The sequence below is a fragment of the Cetorhinus maximus genome, chromosome 12 (genome assembly GCF_964194155.1).
Source record: "Cetorhinus maximus chromosome 12, sCetMax3.hap1.1, whole genome shotgun sequence".
Classification (NCBI taxonomy): Eukaryota; Metazoa; Chordata; class Chondrichthyes; order Lamniformes; family Cetorhinidae; genus Cetorhinus; species Cetorhinus maximus.
Genome location: NC_135890.1, coordinates 73,630,135 through 73,657,583, shown reverse-complemented (window position 1 = coordinate 73,657,583; position 27,449 = coordinate 73,630,135). Strand labels below are relative to the sequence as shown.

Below are 27,449 nucleotides of genomic sequence, written 5' to 3'. Positions count from 1 at the left end.
TTAGTGAAGTTTGTCATTGTGATTAAACCACCCCCTCCATGCATTTTTTTGTGAAATTCTGCATGGGGCCTCATTGTCGCCTTCTTTGGCAAAGCATTAGGAGTAACATTTTGATTTACCGTATATTCCATGGAGTTAGGAGGGTGATTCCAATGTACCATATGTTCTGGTGGGTTTGAAAAGATATTTTGATTTATGATATGATCCGGTGGGTTCAGGTGCTGTTCTGATTTATAGTATTGAGCAGATCCTGTAAGCCTTAAATTCACAATATATATCGTTTTTTTTTTGATGACCCTGACTTGGAACTTTTGTTCCTTTGAAGCTTTAACAAACTGCAGAGATGTAGAGAATGACAATTATTATGTTTGATTTCCATCCATGCATTAAGTAAAATAATAAAACCACATCTATTCGTCTACACCTATCGGCTAAATAACCACCAGTGACAAATTACTGCTGCACTTTGAGCATTTACAGCAAGCCCCCACATGTTGCTGTTGTTGAATGTGCTTTCTCCTTTACTGAGCTAATCAGATGCAGAAGCAGAACAACTTTATCTTTTTCCTTAAGTAGTTGAAGGCAAAGGATAGATCCTATTTCATGCTACTAATTCCAGAAAAGAACTTCATTCTGTAGCTAAGGGACATCTTCAAATCTATAGTCCTTCTGAGGATTGAAAGGTAGGAAACATTATTCGTTGGTCATTACCCATTAATCCAAAGCAGCTTTATAGAAAAGGTTTTCCCTTTCTGTATGCACAATCCTAACCCCTCCCCCCTGACACTCCCACCACATCCTCTCCCACTCTTCCATATCCTCCCCTGCTCGCTGCCAATCAGTCTCATCAAAGAGGAGGATGTTGTTTGAAGTGGAACCTCACATCCAGGGTTGATACAGGGCCCAGCCTGTCAGTTTATATAGCCTGTGATGAATGAGAACCTTACTGAAGGCTCTACTTCAAAGACCCATTTTTGATCCTTCAGTTAGATTTATACACTTGTGCATCGCAGAACATATTTTGTGCTTCAAGAGGTAGAAATTCAAATCTAATCCAAATGTAGCTCTAGATTATATAACAAGTTATCTGTGTTGCAGATAGCAGCAGGCTCACTTCTTAGATATGCATTCTGAGGACAGGTCCCAGAACATCGGCACAGTTGGCTATTCAGCTTCTCAAGCCTATACCCCCACCATTTTATTAGATAATGGCTGCTTTGTACCACAATTCCTCTTAGCATCTTTGCTCCATATTTCTTGATAATCGTTGCTCTAACTTTTACTAATTTGTGTGCACGAGCAGCTAAATTCCTTCCCCATTGCTCCTAGTCTTCCATCATTAAGAAAATATTCCTACTTGTCTGTCTTGAACTTAAAGTTGATGACCTCACACTGTCATAGTATTGCCCACTCACCAAGCCTGTCTACATCCCTTTAAATCTCACTGTTCCCATCTACACTGTTTATTATGTCTCAACTTAGTGTCATCTGCAAACTTAGATATATTGCTCCCTGTTCCTTCATACAAGTCGTTTTTTTTTATATGCAGCTGAAAAGCTGTGGCTGCAGTACAGATCCCAGACAGCACTAATTGTTACATCCCAGCAATCAGAGAACATTCCCTTTACCCTTACTCTGTGCCTCCAACCTTCCAACCAGTTACCAATAATTTGGGACAGCTCAGTTTGAGGTGCAAGATGTCCATGTATGAGACAAGCAAAAGGCAAATTGATTCCCAGAGTGTTCAGTTATAGATGCTGCAAGCAATAAGAAAATAATTGATAATAGCTAAGACTAATTAGGACTTCGTGCTCTTGGAGCTGAGAAATAAGCATCCATAGCACCCTATGATCCTATCCTGTGTTGTGACTAAGCCGCCTCCTTGATTCTCCACTCCATGTATCTATTTGCTTTCCTTAGTACACCTTGTACAGAAGAATATCTCAAAGTCTTTGTCATTATGGAGGAAAAATAGTGACATTGACAAGAAGGGAAAAATAGAAGATGCTGTCTCTTGCTGTTCCTTCCCCTCAATCACTCCCCTGCTCTTCCCCATACCTTTTTTTGTACACAGTACTTCTCTCCCTCATATACACACCTCTCTCACACCATTTTTCTCTTTCTTCCCCCGTGCACCCCTTTTCTTTCCCTCCTGTGTATCTTTCTCTCTGTCTTTCACCCTCATTCTCTTTCCCTCTCCTTTGTCTCAACATCAACTGATCAACATCAATATTATTTAATGGGAAAACACTTCCAGATTTCCACTACCATTTATGTGAAAAAGTGCCTTCTGATTTTACTCCTATATGTCTGAATTCTAATTTTCCGATTATGCCTACTTAATCTTCCTGGCCACTCTCTGACTAGTTCTAATGCACACATTAAAAAAAACACATGCTTTTCCTCTTCCCTGTTGCCTATTTACATGTCACATATTCCTGCTTTGTAGCTCTCATGTCCCTTCTCTTTTCTCTGGTTCTCTTCCCCCTTCCTTCCATGCTTTTCCTCGTATCATTCTTTCTCTGCCTGTTGCCCTCTTCTTGGCAAAACAATGTAAAATTTGTCTGCAGCATTGACTACTATTGGTAGTTTAACTTATCCAGAACTCTACTACCCATAATGTATCACACACGAAGACCCACTTGCCATCAGTCATCCCTGTCTTGCTTACCTGTATTGGTTCCCATTTCCCCAATGCCTCAAAATTCAAATTTATATCCTTTGTAACAGGGCCAGATATGGCTTGAGGAAACCCCAGTGATGGAATGCTCTGGGAACCATAGATTCAAAGTTGTCTTCTCCACCCAAATGTGTTACACTTGGCATATGCCATGTCTCAAAGAATGTATCCCAAGATATTATTTGTTAAAGTAAATCTAATTTGCACTTGAATTAATAAATAACGGCCTGAAGACATTATATCAGAAGGCACACAGGGCAAAGTATATTAACCATTACAATTCATTCTTGTTCATTAAGCATCCTCTGTACACAGGAGGAAAATCTGGCTTGATTGATCTGAAAGTAATCAGACACAATACATGCACATGAAAATGTCATCATCACATTGCAGCTAGGCTTGGCACACAAAGTCCCTAATATCCCCACATAATATAAAAGCCTAGAAAACTGTGTTATAGCACCAGTCTGTTTTTACCCAAGCTAAAGCTCCAATCTCTGTATGAGGCAGCTCGCCATGAAAGTTAGCACAAAGGGTTAAGTCATTCTGGGCGTGATATCAGTTAAAATAGACTGCTACAGTTACAGTATTCGAAGCATTTCACCCTGAATGTCAAGAGAACAGATTTCTATTCCAGAAATTTGAGCCCCAATTAAATGGAAATTCCACCCAATACTAAAGCATCTGACAACAGCATTTGTTTAGCCTTGGATGAAAAGATATTAAATTCTATTAAGTGAGTAGGTGACCCATTCAGACCTACAACTGTTCGATTGCACATTGTGCTAAGATAACTTATCTTAATTGAGACGATCACAGGAACACTATAATTGGTATTTGTGTCCAAGTTAGGGGTTTCACCCATGACCACTATTCTGTGACCCATTCCTTCTTGAAAATTCAAGTGTGTGAATGCTGGGTAGGACAGGAATCAGAATGACCATGATTCCCTCCACAGTTGAAGAGATTGGTAAACATGCCTTTCAGAGCTTGCGTATGGCTAACAGCTAGTTGAACAAACTAGAAGAGAGCAGCTGGTGCTAATCAACCATACTCCAGTAAGAGTCATCCTTTTCAGAAGGAGGGGAGTAGACCAGCAAGATGAGAGGAATTGTGATCTGGAGTGCACTGCCTGAAAGGGTGGTGGAAACCGCTTCAATAATAACTTTCAAAAGAGAATTGGATAAACACTGGAAAAGGAATATTTGCTGTGCTATGTGGAAAGAGCAAGAGAGTTAGAATCATTTGAAAGCTATTTCATTGACACAATGGACCAAATGACATCTTTCTGTGTTGTATATTTTTTGATTCTATAACATTAATTGGGGAAAACTATAAAGTGAATAGCAAAAGTATTGAACCTGTGATACAATTACCGAAAAAATGTTGCCCATGAAGAACTGGAAACACATTACATAAACAGTGGTAAAATGCTTTTAAGACATACCCAAACAACATCAAAATGATTCCCCAATATGTACTTTTTAAATGTTGAAGGTTAGTTTTTTCACCTTGCTCAGCTGGATGTAAAATCATTGACCTTTTATGTTTTAGTTTCTAGTCCCTTATTGTGAAGTTGATGATTGTGGTAAAGTCTGAACTGCTTATCACTGAGACTTCTCATACCCATTTTTGAAGATCCTGTTATGTTCTCAACTTTCCTTCACAGCTGCCATTGATGATGACCAGGTTCGTTATGGCTACGTCAAAAAGAAGGGATATGTCCGACTCCACACAAACAAGGGGGATCTGAACCTGGAGCTACACTGTGAGATGGTTTGTACAAGTGTTAATTAATTGGAGGTTTTAGGGTAGATTTAGCATCCAGTATAATCGTTTGGAATCCATTGCTTCAATATGAAGATTTACACTGTATTTATTTTCAATAAGACTTCAGACTTTTGCTGCCAAAGCCGCACATGCATAGTTGTACGGTTTTACTCTGTAATGTCACTGTGAGCGATGGAATAGGCAGCAGCCAGGAGCAGAGAAGCTTATCAAACAGCTATTAAAAACAGTGATTAAAAAGCCTCACCTTCAAGTCGGTGGGGCAGAGGGGAGGAATGGGGCCAGGGGTCGGGATTAGGAGGGCGGGGGGGCTTATGATCCACCTGGTGACGGTCACAATTCTGAATTACAACCTCCAAATGCTACCTTTGGAGCTCCAGGGCTTCTTCCGGCTGGATCTTATTCAGTTGCTGGTGCTGTTCGCCCAGCTTCTGAGCCCTGCAGCGGGCAGGCAGTTAGGGTGCAACCTCCCTACAGTTTCTGAATCTCCCGCTCTGAAGCCTCGCGCCGTAACCCGGGCCTGTCACTAGGAAGTCAATGACGTCATTGGTTTTCTGTGAATGCTCGGACAAGCACATATGTGCAGACAGGTATCGGCAGTCATCATGCTTGGCCATCTTGAGTTGGTGGGAGACACAGTGAGATTGAAAATGCAATAGCTTTAACTTGCATGTGCTCTATTTGTAAATTATCACTTACCAGACACACCTTTCATCCCTGCTTCTTTAAAGTTGTTTGCAAGACTATCCAGCATTCACTGAAATGAACAAAAGCATACATAACTTAACATTACCTCAACTTTAATGTGCTCAATGAACTATTTATTATTGGCAAAAGTTAATTTGCCCATCCTTCAATTTTGCTTGTGGTTGATTAAAATGGATACAATATATCCTTGAAATATTTGTGCACTCCACCCAAAATATCTTAAAGGTGGGCATTTTATCAAGGAGCCTTGGTGAGGAGCAATGGTGGATAAGGTAGGATATCATCAAAATTGAAACAAATAGGAGAGGGAAAAAGATAAATCGAGAAGTAGATTTAGGCAATGAATGGGTTCAGAACCCTTTATAGTTCTCCTTGGCTTTGAAGCCCTGAAAAGAATGAGTTAGACAAGCAGACGGTACACAATCTTATGATTCTCTCATATTGATTGGTTTGTCTGCTAAGGCACACATGCAGACCTTCCACTACACAGGGTACAGTGTAATATAAAGGAAATAGCACCCAAGACTTGACTCTTTGTGAGCCCTTAAAACATGGACTGGGTGTCCAGGGAATGTGTCCCTCTTTCCCACTGGCCTCCAAAAGGGATGGCATGTGGGTAAACCAAAAACAAGTGAGCAGTGCTTTGATGTTACTGGTCTCTCCTGGAGCCCTACTTTCTCAAAGCCGTAGCACCATTTTTAAAAATGCCTTTGATTGAAATACAGTGAGGATGCAAAAATGACACAGTATATGTAGTTTGTCTATTTGGAATTTAGGATAAACAAAGGAGAAAATTTCAAATAACAAGGTGACCATTGTATTCTTAAAGTAGAGGCAAAATATCAATCTTACAACTGCATCTATCATTAATTTGTACCTGGATTAACTGCAAAAACATTCCTTGTGCAACTGGTAAGTTTTTTATGAGGCTTTCAGGTAAGTAAACTACTTTATAGCTTACAGTAAATCTTGACATTTTCACAGGGGGGTCATTCCCCCTTGAAGTGTTATCACTTAAATTACTATGTTGTCAGTCATTACTGTATGTGTCAATACTTAATTCAAAACAATCACAACGATAAATAGATTTGACATAAGTCTGTTCCATATTTTCGACCATCTGTTCTACTCGAGCTGCAGTCCCCTTTTGCCATATGTCTAGCAAGGAGTCCACTAAGTTTGTTTATTGCTGAAAAGAGAGACGTATTGCTGAAGCTTTTCATCTTGCACTCATCAGGATAAACACAAGAATGCCAAATTTCAAACGATGACAACTTGTATAATTTATACTAAAGGAAAAAAGGGTGCTGATCGACTGGCAGGTCAACTCTGATTAACTAAGGAGTTGCCATAGAGGAAGCAATGGGGAACTATAGGCTCCTCAACTCCCAGGTAATTCAAAAAAGGGCAAGGCTTCAACATATTATTTTGTTTACAGAGAACTGGTCACTGCGTATGAATGTAAGCATAAATAAACTAGCAAGTGTAAATGAGCCACGTTATGAGCTCGACTAATTATCTTAAATTGATTATTAGTGCAGCTATTAGCACACTCAGGATTGTTCAGCAAGTGTATAGTAGCAGCATGAAATAGCTTGCTTAACCTGTTGTTCAAATTTTTAAGATACTTTGCCTTTCCAGGATAATTTGACGTATGCCAGGCACTTTTCAGGTCTGAAAGTGGTAGAATTTAGCCCATTTGCAGGTTTGCTGATATTTGCATTTGCATTTGCTCAATACACACGAACAATGATCTGATCAGGATAGTCATTGCCCCACAGGATAGCTTTGACGTACTCTATTTATGCCTCCAGTTTACAAGGTGAGCAAATAGCTAGTTTATAGCTATTTTACAAGATTGCTGATGAGGCCAATCTTATAGTGCGTGGAACTATATGAATCCCAATGTGTATATTGACTGGTGAAGGTAAGTACACAATAGTGGAGAACCTATTAGTGGATTTCTCAACTAGCATGTTGAGGAAAATGAGCAAGTTAGACTGCTCCGTCTCAAAAGTGAATTTGAGCATGGGATGGAGTGTATTAAGGTGCGTAAAGAGGTGTTTACATGCAGCTGCAGATTCAAAGATTGCATACGTATCGGAAATATGCACAGGGTAGGAGGTTAGGGCTCATTCCTTCAAAAACGTACTTCTTGTGGAAACCGACAAAAATGTTAGTGAGCACCGGACCTAGAGGGTATTCCATGGCTAGCTTGGGGACCCTATAGTTCCCATTGCTTTCTCCATGGGAACACTTCGGCCAATCAGAGTCGACTTGGCAATAAATAAGCACCCTTTTTCTCCTGTGGTATAAATTGTTGTGATTGTTTGTTTGAAATTTGATATTTTTCCATCTGTCCTGATGAATGCAAGATGAAAAGCTTTGCTACTAAGTCTCTTTTCTCAACAGCATTCAAGTTATGTACTACCAAGCAACTGTACATTTGTTTACACCTTTTATGAACAGTTACATTTGAAGTAAGTGCTTGGCATTTCATTCTTTTGAAACTTTTACCAAGCACAACCATTCTGCATCGGACAAGCAGGGTCTGCAAATCTGATTTCATTTACTTTTGTTTGTAAATATAAAAGAATCAGAGAGCAGCAACTATACCCATGGTACATATCTCTTTGTTGATGTGTGATTTTTATAATAATTCTTTTAAAACAGGCGTGAAATAAGTGATTGGAAATCACTTCAATCTCTATATTGATACTAACGATTGACTGAAAGTCCAGTGAAAATATGTGAATGTTTAAATTTATACCATCACACAGTCATCTCAACCTTCCATTGCACAGCATAATTGAAGGAGCCAGCAGGTCATTTGTCATTCCTACTGTTGTGAACCCCTGCACAACTGAAATGATTCTAAGCATAATCATGAATTACATTCTTTGATTGTGACTGTGGTGCATTATTCCGCGTAATCCTTTTTTACATCTTGTTATGATCTGGTTAGGGGCCAGTAACATTTTGCTTAGAGTAGACAAAGTTTGAAATCCCTGTTACCCGTTAGGGGAGTAAAGCCAGAAGATTTCATGGTTTTAAACAAACAAAATAAACTTTACTATACAAAGTCAGAAAGGAAAACAATCTACAAATTCTATCTTATACAGCAACATTCAGAATTGACATGTGGTAAATATTATTTAACAGGCATGCTGTGGTCGGACACTGCACATTAAATGGCATATGCGACTAAGACCCATGGATTTCTCAGAAACCCACCCAAATATCTGTGATCAATCAGAGTAACAAAATCTCATTAAAGCTCTCTCTCTCATGAGGGATTTCAGCTCTTCACTTTCAAAGATCTAGCCTCTGAAGTCCCTCCAAAGCCACTCTGAATCGGGCTACCTCAATGACTGCTTACCTCCAGATGGTTTAATCTCTTCTCCTGAGACTGCACTCCACAAGATTCATAAAGCTGCACTCCCGCTTCTAATTACTGGCATACTTCCAACTCTTTTGCAGGTTGTAAACTTCACTAAGCTGGTACGGTCCCTGTGTTTCTCTGAACTCCAGTCTCCCAGCTGCACCGAGCTGTACATGGCTCCCAGGGCTTCTCTGAGCCCTAACTGTCTTCAGCACAGAGCCAGCAACCTTCCACCACCTCAGCTCTCCAGGTCTTCTCCTGGTCCCTAACTACGCTGAACAGCTCCCAGTGCTTCTCTGTGAGCTGCAAACCACAAGATCCAAACTGCAGCTAACCCCTTCTCCCAACAAACGCACAGAAAAATTGAAACCCGAGAGTCTTAAGTTCCACCTATTTCCATTACGATGTAGCCTTTCAGGATTCAATGAATGCTTTTAAACGAATTTAGCTCTAACTCCCAAAACAAAATACCCATCTGTACTGCACTTCTTTGCAAGCAGTGTCGACATCACGTCTCCAGTTCTGCAGCTAAGTAAGCCAACCTGCTGTTTTATGGCCCTGTTCTTTCTATTCTGACTCTATTAAACAAACATGGGTAACCTCCTGAACTGCTATTTTCTTTTAGGTGTTCTGGCAATCTCTAAAGCCCAGCATTTTAGTTACTTTACCTTCACATTAATAATCTTCCCAGATCTAAACATTACCTCTTAAAATATTGACGTGAACCATGAACTAGAAATTCACCATAATTTTCACAAACTTTGACACAGTCAACCATGCTCTCATCCTCTAATTCTGCTTCTCTGTAGATCAGCTGAGAGGAAATACCCTTGCTATGTACCACTGTTCCCTGTCCAGTTAGAACTAAAGCCTTATCCGATATCAAACAGTTGAACTCTTCTAATTCTTCGCTTTCCACCCTCATATTGTGACTCCGTGACCGCACCCCCCACTCCTTTTCATCATCTGTATGCTCTGGCTTGGTGACCTCAAATGCAAACTTGGGTCAAGCTTCCACATATGCATGGATAATACCCAGTTCTCATTTCCACCATTGTTCTCAATCTCTATGATCTGAGACTGCTTGTCCAACATCCAGCCGAAACACTCGGAAGACCTAAATGCTTGACTTCGGATCACCATAAGCCCTCCTCCAACTCCAGACTCTCCAGCCACTGTCTAAGGCTGAACCAAACTATTCCCAAACCTGGCATCCTGTTGAGTCTAAACTGACCTTCTGATCCTATATCCTCCTCATCACAACTACCTTGTACTTCCCGCTCTGTAACCGTGCCTACATCAACCCTACATAGCCTATCTACAGAAATCTTCATTCGCGCCTTTGTCGCTTGAAGATGTGACTCTTCCAATGTTCTGCTGTCTGGCTTCCCTAAACTTCAGTTCCATATCTCATTCTGCTTACCAATTAACTCTATTTTCACTGAACTCCATAAATGCACACTTCAGCTTACCCACTTGTTCCTAGTTCCTTAACATACCTCAAACTTAGAAGTATTTTCTTAATGTTCAAGTTATCCTGCTCCGTACCTCCTCCAATGTTATAACCTCCACCTAAACTCTCCATTCCTAACTCCAGTCTCGTGTACATCCTCGTTGCCTTGGTTCCAACACTGGTAGCCTAACCATCAGCTGCCTTTGTTCACACTCTTGAATTTGCTGCCTGAAACCCCCCCAACTTCCTCTCCTTAAAACTGAGCTCTTAGCCACCACTCCTAACATATCCTTTTTTGTCTCAATGTCCATTTCATTTTTCTTAAGCCACTGTGAAGCATCTGAGGATACTGTTCTATATTAAAAGCAAAATATAAATGCAAATAAAATAACAAAATACTCAAGATGCTGGAAATCTGAAATGAAAACAGAGAATGCAGAAAATACTGAGTAGGCTGGGAAGCATCTGTGGAGAGAGTTAACATTTCAGGTCAATGACCTTTTGTCAGAACTGGAAAAAGTTAGAGATGTAACAAGTTTTAAGCAAGTACAGAGGCAGGGAAAAAAAGGGAGGGGAAGAACAAAAGGGAGGTAGGACATGTGTTTCTGCCTGGGCCATGACCCCCACCATTGAATATCAATATTTCCAAAACTGTCATTGACTTAATCTCCTCTGGAGATCTCTCAAAGACATCCACCTCTTACTCCCCCAACCCCATATAGCCTGCTTCTACCACTTTCCCAAGATCCTTAAACAGGACAGCCCTGATAGACCCATGGATTCAAGTTGTCCTGCCCCACAGAAGTGATTTCCTCCTATCTTGACTCATTTTTTCTGCTCATTGTCTGGCTTCTTCCTACTTAACATCTGTGACTTTTTCACATTGTTAGCTACTTTAAAAGTTCCCTGGTCCATGCCATGTTCTTTTTACAATGGTCATCCAACCCCACTATACCTCTATCTCCCACTAGGACAGCCTGAGGGCTCTCTGCTTCCTTGAATGGAGCCCCAACCAGTTCCCACCCACCATCACCCTCCTCCAACAAAAACAGAAAATGCTGGAAAAACTCAGCAGGTCTAACAGCATCTGTGGTGAGAAAGACAGAGTTAAATTTTCGAGTCCGTATGACTCTTCTTCAGAGCTCTGCTGTTAGACCTGCTGAGTTTTTCTAGCATTTTCTGTTTTTGTTTCAGATTTCCAGCATCCACAGTATTTTGCTTTTATTACCCTTCTCCACCTAGCTGAACTTGTTCTCACACTGAACAACTACTCCTTTGACTGCTGACTTTCTCCAAAGAAAAGATATTGCTTTGGGAAACTATAGTCCTAGCTTTACCTGCCTTTGTGTGTTATATGGAACGTTCTTTGTTCCAGTCTGCTCAGGTGCCCTCTTGCCTCTTTTTCCACCAATTGTATTGGTGTTATTTCCTGCTCTCATCCTGAACTGGAAGATATAATCAACTTTACTTCCAATTTCCACCCTTCCCCCACCTCCTCAGTGTCCACCTCCGACTCTTCCCTTAGTTGACTTCTCTGTCCTCATTTCTATGTTGCAGTGGGACCCCTCATGGGTCCTAGCTATGTCTGCTTTTTTGTGGGAACTCCTATTCAGGCTACCTTCCTCACTTTTTTGGGTACATTGATGACTGTAAAGGCACCATTTCCCGCTTTCATCCTGATTTGGAGAAATTCATTGACTTCCAATTTTCACCCTTCTCTTGCTTCACATGGTCCTTCTCTGACTCTTCCCTTCCCTTCCTTGAATTCTCTGTTGCCATTTCTGGAGATAGACTATCGGTCAATAATCACTATAAGCCCACTGACTCCCACACCTACCTTGACTACACTTTCTCCCACCCCTCTTCCTCTAAGTACTGTATTCCATTCTCAAAGTTTCTCTGTCTCAGTTGTGTCTGCACTGACAGTGCTGTCTTTCATATCAGTGCTTGCAATACATCTTCCTTTTACCCCTCCACCTTCGTGACAGAACCCCTGACCATATACATTCCATTTCCTGCACTTCTGCTCTCACCCCTTCCACTCCCTCACACAGACACAATAGGTTCACCTGTCTTCATCTTCCACAGCACCAGCCTCCACATTCAGCAGGTCATCCCCTGCCATTTTTTCCACACCCAGCATAATGCCACCACCAAACACATCTTTCCCTCGCCCTTCTCTTCTGAAGGGAATGTTCTCTCCCTGACCCCCTGGTGCACCCCTTCATCTCTTTAATCATCCAAACATGCTCTCCTTTTCCCACTGCACCTTTCCATGCAAGCACAGGCAATACAAAACCTGCCATTTACCTCCTCCCTTCTCATTGTCCAGGTCCCCAAACACACCTTCCAGGTGAAACAGTGATATTTACTTGTACTTCTTTTAATTTAGTATACTGTATTCATTGCTCACAATGCACTGAAGTACTGCTTTGGGTTGCATTGGAGTGCTTCAGTTGGAGATTGGTGAGAGAGGGACTTTTAAGGGTAAATTTCTATCTAAAGTCTAATCTTTCTTTAATTTAACAACTCACTAAAAGTTGCTCTTTGGGTTGGGAGAAGGTGAGTTTTAGTCCAGCTTTAAAACAGGGGCTATGCAGGCTCTGTTTGCAGCTGCAGCTAGTAAATTAGTTAACTGGCTTAAACAGGTTTTCAGAAGTTGGGTTCAGACAGCATAAAACCAAGCCATCTACAGTGATGCTTTTGTCTGCACTGGAGTGATGCTTTGGGCTGAATTAGAGTTCTTCAGTTGGGGTTTGGTGAGAGAGGGAGCTCACTGAAGAGGGAAAGAGGTCATCCTTTCATTTTCTACCTTTTCTCAGTAAGAAGAGCTGCAGTCTTGATAAGTCGGACCTGGTAAGCATTTCTTCTGTTCTTAATATTCTCTAAACTAGAGGAAGTAAAAGGGAGTAATTTAAGGTAAGTCATGGCAAGGGAGCTCGGCCAAGTGGAATGCTCCTCCTGTGTGATGTGGGAAGTCAGGGACACTTTCAGTGTCCAGGGTGACCATGTGTGCAGGAAGTGTCTCCAGTTGCAGCTACTCGAAATCCATGTTTCAGAGCTAGAGCTGCGCCTGGAGTCACTGTGGAACATCCACTAGGATGAGATCTTTGTGGATAGCAAGTACAGTGAGGTGGTAACACTGCAGGTAAAAAGTGCATAGGCAGAAAGGGAATAGGTGACCACCAGACAGAGCGAAAGTACCAGGCAGGTAGTGCAGGAGTTCCCTGGGTCCATCTCCCTCTCTGACAGATTTTTCATTTTGGATATTGCTAGGGGAGATGGTTTCTCAGGGGAAGGCAGCAAGCACTAAGTTTGTGGCACCACGAGTGGCTCAGCTGCACAGAGGTGGGCAAAAAAGAGTGGGAGAGCAATAGTGATAGGGGATTCTGTCATAAGGGGAACATATAGATATTTCTGCGAGCGCAGACGTGACACCAGGATGGTATGTTGTCTCCCTGGTGCCAGGGTTAAGGATGTCACTGAGCAGCTACAGGACATTCTGAAGGGGAAGGAGGAGGGAACCATATCGGTACCAACGACATAGGTAAAAAGAGGGATGAGGCCCTGAAAGCAGAATATAGGGAATTAGGAAATAAATTAAAAAGCAGAACCTCAAAGGTAGTAATCTCAGGATTACTCCCAATGCGACGTGCTAGCGAGATCAGGAATAGGAGCATAAGCCAGATGAATCCATGGCTGGAGAGATGGTGTAAAAGGGAGGGATTTAGATTCCTGAGACATTGGCACCGATTGTGGGGAAGATGGGACCTGTACAAGCTGGATGGGTTGCACCCCAGCAGGACCGGGACCAATATCCTTGCGGGGGTATTCATTAGTATTGTTGGGGAGGATATAAACTAGATTGGCAGGGGGATGGGAACCTGAGTAGGAAGACACAAGAGAGGGAAACAAAGATGGAATGAAAGATAGAAAAGTAGAAAGCAAAAGTGGAAGGCAGAGGAAACGAGGGCTAGCAGCAAATAGGGCCATAGTACAAAAAAAGATGTGTAAAAATGTTAAAAAGACAAATCTAAAGGCACTGTCTCTGAATGCATGGAGCATTCACAATAAGGTTGACAAATCAACAGCACAAATAGATGTAAACGGGTACGGTACGATATGATTGCGATTATGGAGACATGGCTGCAGGATGACCAAAGCTGGGAACTGAATATCCAAGGGTACTCGATATTTAGGATGGACAGGCAAAAAGGAAAAGGCGGCAGTGTGCCGTAGTTAGTTAAGGATGAAATCAGTGCGATAATGAGAGAGGATATTGGCTCAGAAAATCTAGATGTAGAATCAGTCTGGGTGAAGCTAAGAAACAACAAAGGGAAGAAAACATTAGTGGGAGTTGTCTCTTGGCCTCCAAACAGTAATGATAAGGTAGGGGACAGCATTAAACAGGAAATTAGAGAGGCATGTAACAAGGGTGCTACAGTAATCATGAGTGACTTTATTCTACATATAAACTGGGCAAACCAAATTAGCAATAATATTATGGCGGATGAATTCCTGGAATGTGTACAAGATGGTTTTTTTGGACCAGTGTGTCAAGGACCTGACTAGGGAACAGGCTGTCCTAGATTTGGTATTGTGCAGTGAGAAGGGTTTAATTAATAATCTTGCTGTGTGGGGTCCTTAGGGAACAGTGACCCCATAACATGATGAGCGGGGAAAGTGAAGTCATCTGATCTGAAACTAGGGTCCTAAATCTTAACAAAGGAAACTACAAAGGTATGAGATGTGAGTTGGCCAAGATAGATTTGGGAACTTCATTAAAAGGCATGACAGTGGATAGGCAATGGCTAATATTTAAGGAACGAACGTATGCATTGCAACAGTTATACATTCTTTTCTGGCACAAAAACACAACAGCTAAAGCTGCCCAACCATGGCTAACAAAACAAATTAAAGATAGTATTAGACCTGAAGAGGAGTCATATGAAGTTGCTAGAAAAATTAGCAAGCCTGAAGATTGGAGACAGTTTAGAATTCAGCAAAGGAGACCAAGAGATTGATTAAGGGGGGAGAAATAGAGTATGGGAGTAAACTTAAAAGGAACATAAAAGCAGACTAAAAGCTTATATAAGTATGTAAGAAGAAAAAGATTAGTGAAGACAAATGTTAGGCCCCTTACAGTCTGAAACGAGAGAATTTATAATGGAAAACAAGGAAACGGCAGAGCAATTAAACAACTACTTTAGTTCTGTCTTCACAGAGGAAGACACAAATAACTTCCAAGAAATACTAGGGAACCAAGGGTTTATTGAGAAGGACGAATTGAAGGAAATTAGTATTACTAAAACAATAGTGCTGGACAAATTAATGGAATTGAAAGCCGATAAATCCCCAGGGCTCGATGATCTACATCCCAGGATACTAAACAAGTTGGCCATGGAAATAGTGGATGTGTTGGTTGTGATCTTTCAAAATTCTGTAGGTTCTGGAACAGTCCAGGCAGATTGGAGGGTGGCAAATATAACCCCACTTTTTAAAAAAGTAGGGAAGGATATAAACAGCGAATTACAGACCAGTTAGCCTAACCTCAGTAGTAGGGAAAATGCTAGAGTCTATTATAAAGTATGTGATAACAGAACGCTTAGAAAATATCAACGGGATTGGACAAAGTCAACATGGATTTAGGAAAGGTAAATCATGTTTGACAAACCTACTGGAGTCTTTGAGGACATAACTAGCAGAATAGATAGGAGAGAACCAGTGCATGTGGTATATTTGGATTTTCAGAAAGCTTTTGATAAAGTCCCACATAAGAGACTAGTGTGTAAAATTAAAGCACCTGGGATTGGGGGTGATATATCAGCATGGATTGAGAATTGGTTAGCAGACAGGAAACAGAGAGTAGGAATAAATGGGATGGATGGATTGGATGCAGGGATGATATTTCCTCTAGCTGAGGAGTCTAGAAAAAGAGGTCACAGTGTCAGGATACAGGGTAGACCATTTAGGACTGAGATTAGGAAAATATTCTTCACTCAGAGGGTGGTGAACCTTTGGAATTCTCTACTACAGAGGGCTGCGGAGGCCAAAGTCACTAAACATATTTAAGAAGAAAATAGTTTCTGAACTCTCAAGGCATCACTGGGGTATGGGGAGAGCACAAGAGTACGGTGTTGAGACAGAGGATCAGCCATGATCATATTGAATGGCAGAGCAGGCTCGAGGTGCTGAATGACCTACTTCTGCTCCTATTTTCTATGTTTCTAATGCTGTCTCCTCTACCTTGTTCATGGACAGATTGGGTGACCGCTTTGTGGAGTATCTCCATTCAGTCTAGAAGCATGTCCCCCGAGCTTCTGGTTACCTGTCATTTAAATTCTAACTCTCACTCGCGACTTTCTGTCCACAGCCTCCCACATCGTTCTAATGAAGCTCAATGTAAACTCGAAGAACTGGATCTCATCTTTCAGTTAGGCACTTTACAGCCTTCTGGACTTGACTTTGAGTTAATCAATTTCGGATCATAACCTCTGTTCCCATTTTTTTCAGAAGACAGCTGTTAGTTATAATTGCACTATTCACATTTACACCTCCTCTAAAGACCACCTTTTGTTTCTTGTCCTATTACCATCTCCTTTTCCCTTGCACCATCATTTCTTAATCTCTCCTGCTTTCCATCCTCTGTTCTTTCCTGCCTCCAGCCTTTCCCTGCCTCTGCTGCTTAAAACCTGTTATATCTCTAACTTTAAGATAAAAGCAAAATACATATCTAACTTTGTCCAGCTCTAACAAAGTATCATCAACCTGAAGCTTTAACTTGATTTCTGTTTCCACAGCGACTGCCTGGCTTGCTAAGTATTTCCAGCATTTTTTTGTCTTTATTTCCATATCAATGCAAGTTGTTCTTGCTGTTCTGTTATTTATCAAGGACTTAGAAAGATTGAAGATCATCTTGAAGGGCATACAGTGATATAAGATAAAAAGAAAGAACTTGCGTTACACAACTGTAGGATGTTCCAAAGTACTGTACCCACTAAAATATATTTGAATTGTGGTTACTGTTATAATTACCCAGATTTCATGGTCGGCGTGAATGAACTATGCCACCCATTCATTACACTTACAAATGTCCATAGATTTTGGTTGGCTTTTGCACTGGAACTTTAATTAATTAGAATTACACTTCAGTGGCGCTCTCTCCAGGGGATCTGCGACCTGTATGAACAGCGCAAGCAACTATCAAGTTGATAAATTTCCCAGCTCGGTGCACCCATCTCAGGGCAATTTTCACTCTGGTCGGGGGCTGGGGTGCGGGATGTGGGATGGATTCTGGCAGGCTGCCCGCAACTAAAGACGGGCTGTTTAAAAGGCCTGCCTCAGTTCTCTGGAACTTTGTCCCTGTTGTTTTGTTAAACATTAGTTTCTGTTAGCCCTAAGCCTGCTCCCACTCCTCATGCCCATATATATGCAAACTCATGCCAATCCAAGGCCTTTCATACACTCCATGCCAACCCATGCTCCCACCCATCTTCAAGGCCCCTTAAAGCCCCTATGCCAAATTAGGTTGCCAACTCATGCCAGCCCATGCCCCCAGCCACAACCCTTTGCGCTTACAACCTCCATACCAACTCACCCCATATCCCTCATAGGCTAGCCTCAGGAGCCATGCTGAGATGAAATAAAATAAAAGTTTGAAATATCTACTACAGAGTTTACTATATAAAAAGGTCCCATTCAATATAGTTAAATCCTCTTGAATACTTAATCCCTTATGAAACAAACTATTGTATTAATAATCCCACATCAGGGACAGTTAACCTGTTATTAACCTCATTGAGCTGTCAAACTGTGAACTTAACAACCCATCACTTTGTTAATGATAGCTTATAAAAGCAGCCAAGTATTAATAATTCTATAATGATAGCACTTAATGTTATGTCAACAAGCAACTATTGAAACTACCAGAGCAATTTTTTTCAACTCCCTCAGACATGGGCAGGCTTTTTTTTCAACTTTTAAAGGGCTGGCCATTCAAGTAACTTGACAGCTTGGCAGTTCTACAGACCTTATCTGCCCTTCAAGAGCATTTATGACCTCTCTAAAGATGTGTAACTCCCACACTGTGGGTTAAGACCTTTTCTCCAGCAAAAATGGTATCTGGGGCCTGTTTGAACTCAGCACTAAGTTCAAATGGCCCTGCTGAATTCGGGTTTCCCACATGTGGAAGTGACTTTGCACCCATCTCTTTGCCTGCAACTCCCTTCCCACCTCCACCCTGGCAAAAATAATTTCTGTCAGAAATGCCAGCCAGAACTTCCAGATCCAGGTCCTGCCCACCATTTTTAGAGGTCCCTGGAGTCTCCATCATTCTGCAAAAATTTGGCCCTGTATATCTCTTTATCAATCACATGGCAACCAATTTTTATACATCAAGGTCCCACAAACAACAGTGAAGTAAGTGCCCATGTGATTTTTTGTGTGACATTGGCTGAAAGGTAAATATTGGCCCAGACATCAGGAAGAATTTCCTTGCTCATCTTGGAAAAGACCCATGTGATCTCCTACAATCACCTGAGAGAACAGAAAAGGTCTTTTTTTAATTATTTATTTGTTCATAGGATTTGGGCGTCCCTGGCTAAGCCAGTATTTATTGCCCATCCCTAATGCCCTTGAGAAGGTGTTGTTCAGACACCTTCTTGAATTGCTGCAGCCCATTTGTTGTAGGAATACCTACAGTGCTGCCAGGATTTTGACCCAGTGACAGTGAAGGAGCTGCAATATAGTTCCAATTCAGGATGATGTGTGGCTTGAACGGGCCTTTTTTTTCATTCATTCACGGAATGTGGGTGTTGCTGGCTGGGCCAGCATTTATTGCCTACCCCAAGTTGCTCAACTTGCAGGTGGTGGTGTTCCCATGCATCTGCTGCCCCTTGTCTCATCTGAAAGGCAGTACTTCCAGGAGTGTCAGCCTGATTTTGGGCTCAAGTCTCTAGACCAGAGTTTGAAACCTCATCTTCTGACTCATTAGTACCCTTACTGCTCCATTACTGACAGAATACAAATCAGAATTTCAGTATGGGATTTTTTTTTCATCTGTGTCACACCACCATGTGCATTTATATCCATGGACCAGCTGGGGTAGAGTATGAGTCGCTAGGAGTACTAGGATTTGCTGGTCATTTTCTTGACACATTTGGATCACTTTTATTTCATTTAATTTCGTACAGTCACTCCAGTGCTGCACTAATCAGGCTACTGGAGTTTATAGAGCTTTGTAAGTTAGGTTTGCACGTAGACATATTTAAATAACTAAGGAAATACATGTACTTAAATTTGTGTTGTTTACTTTTGTTTTCACTTTGTGCAAAAAGCCTGGGTACCTTTACAAATGCTGTTCACTTCATTAACCGCTAGGAGGTGCACTATGCTAGTGAGAGAACACTATGTAAGGGCTAAAATGACCAGCCACCTGCTTTTCCAGAAAAGGCAGCATAGACCTGAACCAGTGCAAGTTTCATGTTACTGGCCCCTGGAGGAGTGTATTTTGATGTATATACTGAGACTGTACCACGCTGATCCTCCGCCTAAAGAAAATTAAAATGCATTCTGTTCCAAAAGTCTCCTGTCTGACTCAGAATGCTTCAGGAATACCTGGGGCCCAAAGATTTAGTTGGAATAATGGTTATTTAGGTACAGTCGCAATACTGCTTTCATTTGGAAAAGAGGGGGTTGGTGGGGTGAAGACAGAGATGCAGTGGGATTGTAACTGCCCTAGAAGCTTGTTTTGGTAAAAGTTTCCCCATTACTTTCACCAGGGGATCCTTATTTTGAATGCAGTGGTGATCAAGTAAATCCATCCTTTACAGTTTAGATGGAATTATTTGATTGTGAGTGTAACATTCCCTTCAGTGTGTTTTTATTCAACACAGTGTTGGATTAGTGCAGCCTGTTCTTAATTAATTTTAATGACTAGTTACAGCTCAGTCTCTGCCATGTCTAGCTGTGCTGTGTAGTTGTGGGGGGGTATTGTATGGTGGGGCGGGTGTTGGGCATGCGTGTATGCGTGTCTTCAGCTTCTAGTTAGTAATTAGCCTTTTCTGAAGGTTCATTTGAACAGCTTGAGCCTGTCTTCATGAATAGTGCAGAAGGTACTCGGTCAACTTGCACTCCTTTATGAACCTTACTGTGTTCTTTGGTCTGTAAAGTCTGCATTTGTTAATGTGCAGTTGACCTGGAACAGCTACTTTCTTCATTGTTCCCAAATGTTGTTTTTGTCATTCCGGTATCTCACTTAACATTGTGTCTTTACACTGATGCTACATATTCCTTTAATGAGCCTTCTGAACAACAACAGTTTGGCTGTGGGAGCTTTCAGTTTCTTCTGATATGACAGAGCTGCACCTCCAGCACTTAGGAAACACCATTAGGGAAGCCATCCATCGCCATCAGTCCTAAAAGCTGGCAGAAGCATGTAGCTGATCCACAGGAGATCATTTAATTTGTTGTTTTCGAACATTTTCCACACAGCTATTATAGACCCTCATTTAAAAAGGAGGAACAAGTACAGTAACTGGCCTCCTCCCTTTCCTTGATGTATTCACAGAAAATAACAGGTAATTCAGTCAAAATATCAGTATACTTAAAACAGTGCGCAATATTCCAACACCCATTTCTGTGAACCATTCTGTCTAGTTTTATTGAACAAAACAATTGCCTGAAGAAGAGTCATGTGGACTCGAAATGTTAACTCTGTTTCTGTCCCCACAGTGTCACAACTCATTGGAGATAGTGCGCTGCAATATCAAGTTCCACTGTTCCCTTAGCCACGACAAACGTGAAAAAGTTTAATCAAACCACCAGATTGCCCCAATTCTACCTAACTGTTTAATTTAGGTTAACAGAATACGAGCACCAGGTTTGTAAACTTAATAAGTAAATAACTGTTTATTGAACAAACTGTCATTAACCAGTGGCAAATGAAAGAAATATGAACTGCTAATTTCTAACTCTATAACCTAAACTCTACCCCTTCTTAAGTCCCAGACACACACATACAAGACACATAAGACACACAAAGACATGGATTTTAAGGGTGGGGTAAAACAGTTCAATAGCACCAATTCTGAAGTACAGGATTTGATGGGTTGATTTTGATCAATGTCTTCCAAATTCCTTTCAGTTCTTGTTGATGACACGAGGTAGTCTTCCAGCACTTTCGGCCTTTAGTTCACTGGTTTAGTATTTACCTTTCAATGTTTCGCACAGTGATTTCCCTTTTGCCTCTTTCAAGAGGTTTTCAGAGAGAGAGCAGGTTATAGAGATACGAGAAGAAAAAGCCAGCTAGCTATTATTGTGGAATAACTGGAATCTTACACACACAGGAGAAAGAGGTTTTAGGTAAAAGCAAAAATTTTTTTTAAGGCTTTAGGTCTTGTTTCTTTCAGGTCAGGAGCTATTCTTCTGCACTTCTCTCACACAAAACCTGGCCACCTGGTCAGGAACCAATTAAAAATTTGTTGCTAGGCAGCTCCCTTGCTCCAGGACTCCTTTCCAGCACCATCCTGTTTTTCATGGCACACTCTGTTTCATGACAGCAACCTTGTATATATCTCTCATCCTGTTCCAGTGGACATGCCTTTCAACCTACAGCCATTGGAATTTTAATCCACAGCCCAACAGAAAATAAAAACGAAAATACCTGGAAAAACTCAGCAGATCTGACAGCATCTCCGGAGAGGAACACAGTTAACGTTTCGAGTCCGTATGACTCTTCAACAGAACTAAGGAAAAATAGTAAAGAGGTGAAATATAAGCTGGTTTACGGTTGCGGTTGGAGGTGGGGGGTGTGGTGGGGGCAGGTACAGGTGGATAGAGGGCCAGTGATAGGTGGAGATAACCAAAAGATGTCATAGGCAAAAGGACAAAGAGGTGTTGAAGGTGGTGATATCTAAGGAATGTGATAATAGGTGACATTAAGTATAGAAAGCAGGACGAGCAAGGGACAGATAGCCCTAACGGGGGTGGGGTGGGGGGAAGAGATTGAAATAGGCTGAAAGGTAGAGATAAAACAATGGATGGAAATACATTTCAAAATAATGGAAATAGGTGGGAAAAGAAAAATCTATATAAATTATTGGAAAAAGGGGGGATTGGAAAGGGGGTGGGGACGGAGCAGAGAGTTCATGATCTAAAAGTGTTGAACTCAATATAGAGATAAAAACAAAAAAACTGCGGATGCTGGAAATCCAAAACAAAAACAGAAATACCTGGAAAAACTCAGCAGGTCTGGCAGCATCGGCGGAGAAGAACAAAGTTGACGTTTCAAGTCCTCATGACCCTTCAACAGAACTAAGTAAAAATAGGAGAGGGGTGAAATATAAGCTGGTTTAAGGTGGAGGATGGGGTGGTTGTAGGGACAAGCAAGCAGTGATAGGAGCAGATAAGCAAAAGATGTCACAGACAAAAGAACAAAGAGGTGTTGAAGGTGGTGATATTATCTAAAAGAATGTGCTAATTAAGAATGGATAGCAGGACACGCAAGGTACAGATAGCTCTAGTGGGGGTGGGGTGAAATAAGACTAAAAGGGCATAAAAGGTATAGATTTAAAAATAATGGAAATAGGTGGGAAAAGAAAAATCTATATAAATTATTGGAAAAAACAAAAGGGAGGGGGAAGAAACTGAAAGGGGGTGGGGATGGAGGAGGGAGTTCAAGATCTAAAGTTGTTGAACTCAATATTCAGTCCGGAAGGCTGTAAAGTGCCTAGTTGGAAGATGAGGTGCTGTTCCTCCAATTTGCGTTGAGCTTTACTGGAACAATGCAGCAGGCCAAGGACGGATATGTGGGCATGAGAGCAGGGTGGAGTGTTGAAATGGCAAGCGGCAGGGAGGTCTGGGTAATGCTTGCGGACAGACCGAAGGTGTTCCGCAAAGCGGTCACCCAGTCTGCGTTTGGTCTCTCCAGTGTAGAGGAAACCGCATTGGGAGCAGCAAATGCAATAAACTAAATTGAGGGAAGTGCAAGTGAAATGCTGCTTCACTTGAAAGGAGTGTTTGGGCCCTTGGACAGTGAGGAGAGGGGAAGTAAAGGAGCAGGTGTTGCACCTTCTGCAGTTGCATGGGAAGGTGCCGTGGGAGGGAGTTGAGGTGTAGGAGGTGATGGAGGAGTTGACCAGGGTGTCCTGGAGGGAACGATCCCTACGGAATGTCCCCAAGGGGGTTGAAGGGAAGATGTGTTTGGTGGTGGCATCATGCTGGAGTTGGCGGAGGATGATCCTTTGAATGCGGAGGCTGGTGGGGTGATAAGTGAGGACAAGGGGGACCCTATCACAGTTCTGCGAGGCAGAGGAAGGTGTGAGGGCGGATGCGCGGGAGATGGGCCGGACACGGTTGAGGGCCCTGTCAACCACTGTGAGTGGAAAACCTCGGTTAAGGAAGAAGGAAGACATGTCAGAGGAACTGTTTTTGAAAGTGGCATCATCAGAACAGATGCGACGGAGGCGAAGGAACTGAGAGAGTGGGATGGAGTCCTTACAGGAAGCGGAGTGTGAGGAGCTGTACTCAAGGTAAATTTGGGAATCAGTAGGCTTGTAATGAATATTGGTGGACAGTGTATCACCAGAAATTGAGACAGAGAGGCCAAGGAAGGGAAGGGAAGTGTCAGAGATGGACCATGTGAAAATGATGGAGGGGTGGAAATTGGAAGCAAAATTAATAAATTTTTCCAGGTCCAGACGAGAGCATGAAGAAGCACCAAAGCAATCTTCGATGTACCGGAGAAAGAGTTGTGGGAGGGGGCTGGAGTAGGACTGGAACAAGGAACGTTCCACATACCCCATAAAGAGACAAGCATAACTGGGACCCTTTTGGTTATCTCCACCTATCACTGGCCCTCTATCCAGCTGTACCTGTCCCACCCCCTCTTAGACCAGCTTATATTTCACCTCTTTTCTATTTTTCCTTAGTTCTGTTGAAGAGTCATACGGACTCGAAACATTAACTGTGTTCCTCTCCGCAGATGCTGTCAGACCTGCTGAGTTTTTCCAGGTGTTTTTGTTTGGATTTCCAGCATCCGCAGTTTTTTGCTTTTATTATAGAAAATAACAAGATATGTTCTTTACAATGGTCCAACAGAATTAAAAGGTTATGTCCCTTACAACAGATGCTGCCAGACCGGCTGAGATTTTCCAGCATTTTCTGTTTTTATTTCAAATATGCAGCATCTGCAGTATTTTGCTTTTATGTTAAAACAATTGCCTCTCTTGATTGGAAGTGCTTTTCACTCCTCTGAAAAATAGAGGGCCAAACAAGTGAGGTTTTCTGCTTATCAGGAATAACTTCTTGTCAAGCTGCCATCTCCCAACAAGTTCCCTGTGTTAGATCGGCTGTTAATGAGTCGCCCACATCAGTTCCTCAGACAAACCAATTATTGAAGTGAAGGACTTTACTGTTTATTGGAGGGAATACATGGCAAACTAAAAGAATCCTAGAAATGGGATTAAAGGATCTTTTTGAAAGAACTTCCAAGACTCTGCCATTAACTCAAAAGACAGTCAATGGGCAACTGAAACACAATTTTGTATCCCTCCCAACACAGATTGAAGGAATCTACACAATGAACTGAGAGCTAGGATTCTTGTACCAAGAGATCAGCGCATGCATACAGTGTACAACAGAAGTCTGGCCTCTTTAAATCAGGAACTGGATTTGAGATGTAAAAAGCCTCCAAAATAAGTCAAGTGATCAGTATTTACTTCTTGGTCATTGCAATTCTTTCAATGGAGGAGGCCATTCAGCCCTTTGAGCCCTTTCCACCATTAAATCAGATCATGCCTGATCTGTGCATCAATCCAGTTTCCTGTCTTTGATCCAAATCCCTTGCCAAACAAAAATCTATTGATCTCAGTCTTGAAAATTTCAATTGATCCAGCATCAACAGCTGTAAGGACAATTTCCACTATCTTTTGTGTGATGTAATTCCTAATTATTGCCTAAGCCATATACAAATTGGCATAGGGGCAACAGATCAGGAGAATTAACATGTGGCTAAAGGCCTAATGTGGAAAAGAGGGGAACCTTTTCATGGGACATGCACCAGTTCTGGATCAGGAAGGAGCTGTACCAATGGGAGGGGCTCAACCTGAACTAGGATAGGACCCATGTTCTGCAGGAAAAGATGAATAGGGAGGTGGGAAAGGCTTTAAACTAGTAAGAGTGAGGGGTTGGGGGTCAGGGGGCAGGGTGGAGGTGGTAGTGGATCTACAAGAAATGGAAGCAGCCTAAATGTAAACAAAGCAGAGCAAGGGAAGAGAGAATAAAATAAAATAAGGGAGGATATTGATGGCCAGGGAATAAATAGTTATGAACCAGAGTCTAAAAAGATGGTTAAACATAAAGTGAGAGGAAATCCTATTAAAAATCAGTTTAAATGCTTTTTTTTAAATGGGATGTGAACGTCGCTGACAAAGCCAGAATTTGTTGACTATCCCTAATTGCCCTTGAAAAGATGATGGTGAGCTGCCTTGAAGCACTGCAGTCGATCAGATGTCAGCACACTTAGTGCAGTTAGGGAGGGAGTTCCAGGATTTTGATCCGTCAACAGTGAAGGAACGGCAATATAGTTCCAAGTAAGCATGGTGTGTGACTCAAAGGGGAACTTGCAGCTGGCGTTTCCATGCAGCTGCTGCCCTTGTCCTTCTCAGTGGTAGAGGTCGTGGATTTTGAAGGTGCTGTCAAAGAAGCCTTGGCATTGCATCTTGTATATGGGACATATTGCTGCCACTGTGTGTCGGTGGTGGAGGGTTTGATAGTTTATGGTGGTAGATGGGGTACTGACCTAGTGGACTGCTTCATCCTGGATTGTGTCAAACTTTTTGAATGTTGTTGAAGTTGCGCTCATCCAGGCAAGTGGAGAGTATTTCATCACATTCCAGACTTGTGCCTTCTTAATGGTGGACAGTCTTTGGGGAGTCAGAAGGTGAGTTACTCGCCCAACCTTTGACCTCTTGTAGCCACAGTATATATGTGGTTGGTCCAGTTAAGTTTCTGGTCAATGGTAACCCCCCCCCTAGGATGTTGATGGTGGGTGCTTCATCGATGGTAAAGCTGTTGACTTTCAAGGGGAGATGGTTAGGTTCCCTCTCGTTGAAGATAGTCATTGCCTGGCACTTGTATTTTGCGAATGTTACTTGCCATTTATCAGCCTAAGCTTTAATGTTGTCCAGGTCTTGGTGCATATGGACATGGACTGCTTCAGTATCTGAGGAGTCATGAATGGTGCTGAACATTGTGTAATCACCACGGCACATCCCCATTTCTGACCTTATAATAGAAGGAAGGTCATTGATGCAGCAGCTGAAAATGTTGGGCCTAGGACAGTACCCTGAGAAACTGCCACATCAATGTCCTGGGGCTGAGATGATTGCCCTCCAACAACCAGAAGCATCTTCCTTTTTATTGGGTATGATTCCATAGGTATGTACAGCAATGCACACTGTGTCCGGAATAAAATTGATGGCTGGAGGCAGTCATGCGTTGGGAGGAATCAGACATGGGGATTACTAAGACATGGCTATAGAAAAATCAAGACTGGGAATTATACATTGCATGGTATAACATATTTAGAAAAGATAGAGAAAGAGGGGAAACGGGAGATGGAGTATCTGTAATTATTAGGGATAATATAATGGCAGTAGAAAAAAGGGATTCAGCTATCACCAAGATAAAAATAGAAGCAATATCGATAGGGGTAAAAGATAATAAAGGATCAATCACACTAATAGGTGTAGTCTACAGACCACCTGATAATGGAGGAAGAAATATGAAAAATTAGAGAATTAAGTAAAAAATAATCTAAAATAATAATTATGGGGGATTTCAACCTCCCTGATATTAATTGGACAGAAAAGGTAGTTCAAGGGGACAAAGGAATGGAGTTCCTACAATGTGTACAGGACTCCTTTCTAATATGTAAAAAGCCCAATAAGAAAGATTGGCTATTGGATCTGATAATGGAGAATGAAGAGAACAGATAGGAGAAGTAAAACTAAGAGAACATCTAGGCAATAGTGACCATAATATGTTTTAAGATGATGATAGTGGAGGATATAGGTATGACAAAAACCATATTAATAGGTTGGAGAAATTGATTTTGAGTAGATGAGAATAGGACTTAGGAAAATAAAATGGACAACAATATTAGGAAACAACAATGGAAAACGTTTCAAATGGTGTTCAACAGAGTGCAGGAAAATATATATTCCACTAAAAGGAAAGTTCAAACTAAACACATGCAGGAAACTGCACCAATTCATGGAAGGAGCAGAAATCTCCGATTCTTCCTTGAACAGACTCAACCAGTTGTTATCCACCACCATCCTCCTCAGCCTGGCTGAATTCATTCTCACATTATACTTCTCTTTCAACTGCATCCACTGGGGGAATTTCATGGAGGTGACGGGGGGATCTTGGCCACC

At 41.7% G+C, this 27,449-nt stretch overlaps 1 protein-coding gene across 1 annotated transcript in view; it reads left to right on the top strand.

Annotated features, from left to right (window-relative positions):
* The window catches only part of ppil2 (peptidylprolyl isomerase (cyclophilin)-like 2), a 406,540-nt gene that overhangs the window by 191,590 nt on the left and 187,501 nt on the right, over positions 1-27,449 (top strand). The window contains exon 12 of the mRNA XM_078553895.1: positions 4,350-4,456. Within this exon, the coding sequence (XP_078410021.1) occupies positions 4,350-4,456 (107 nt within the window). The remainder of the gene's footprint in view (positions 1-4,349; positions 4,457-27,449) is intronic.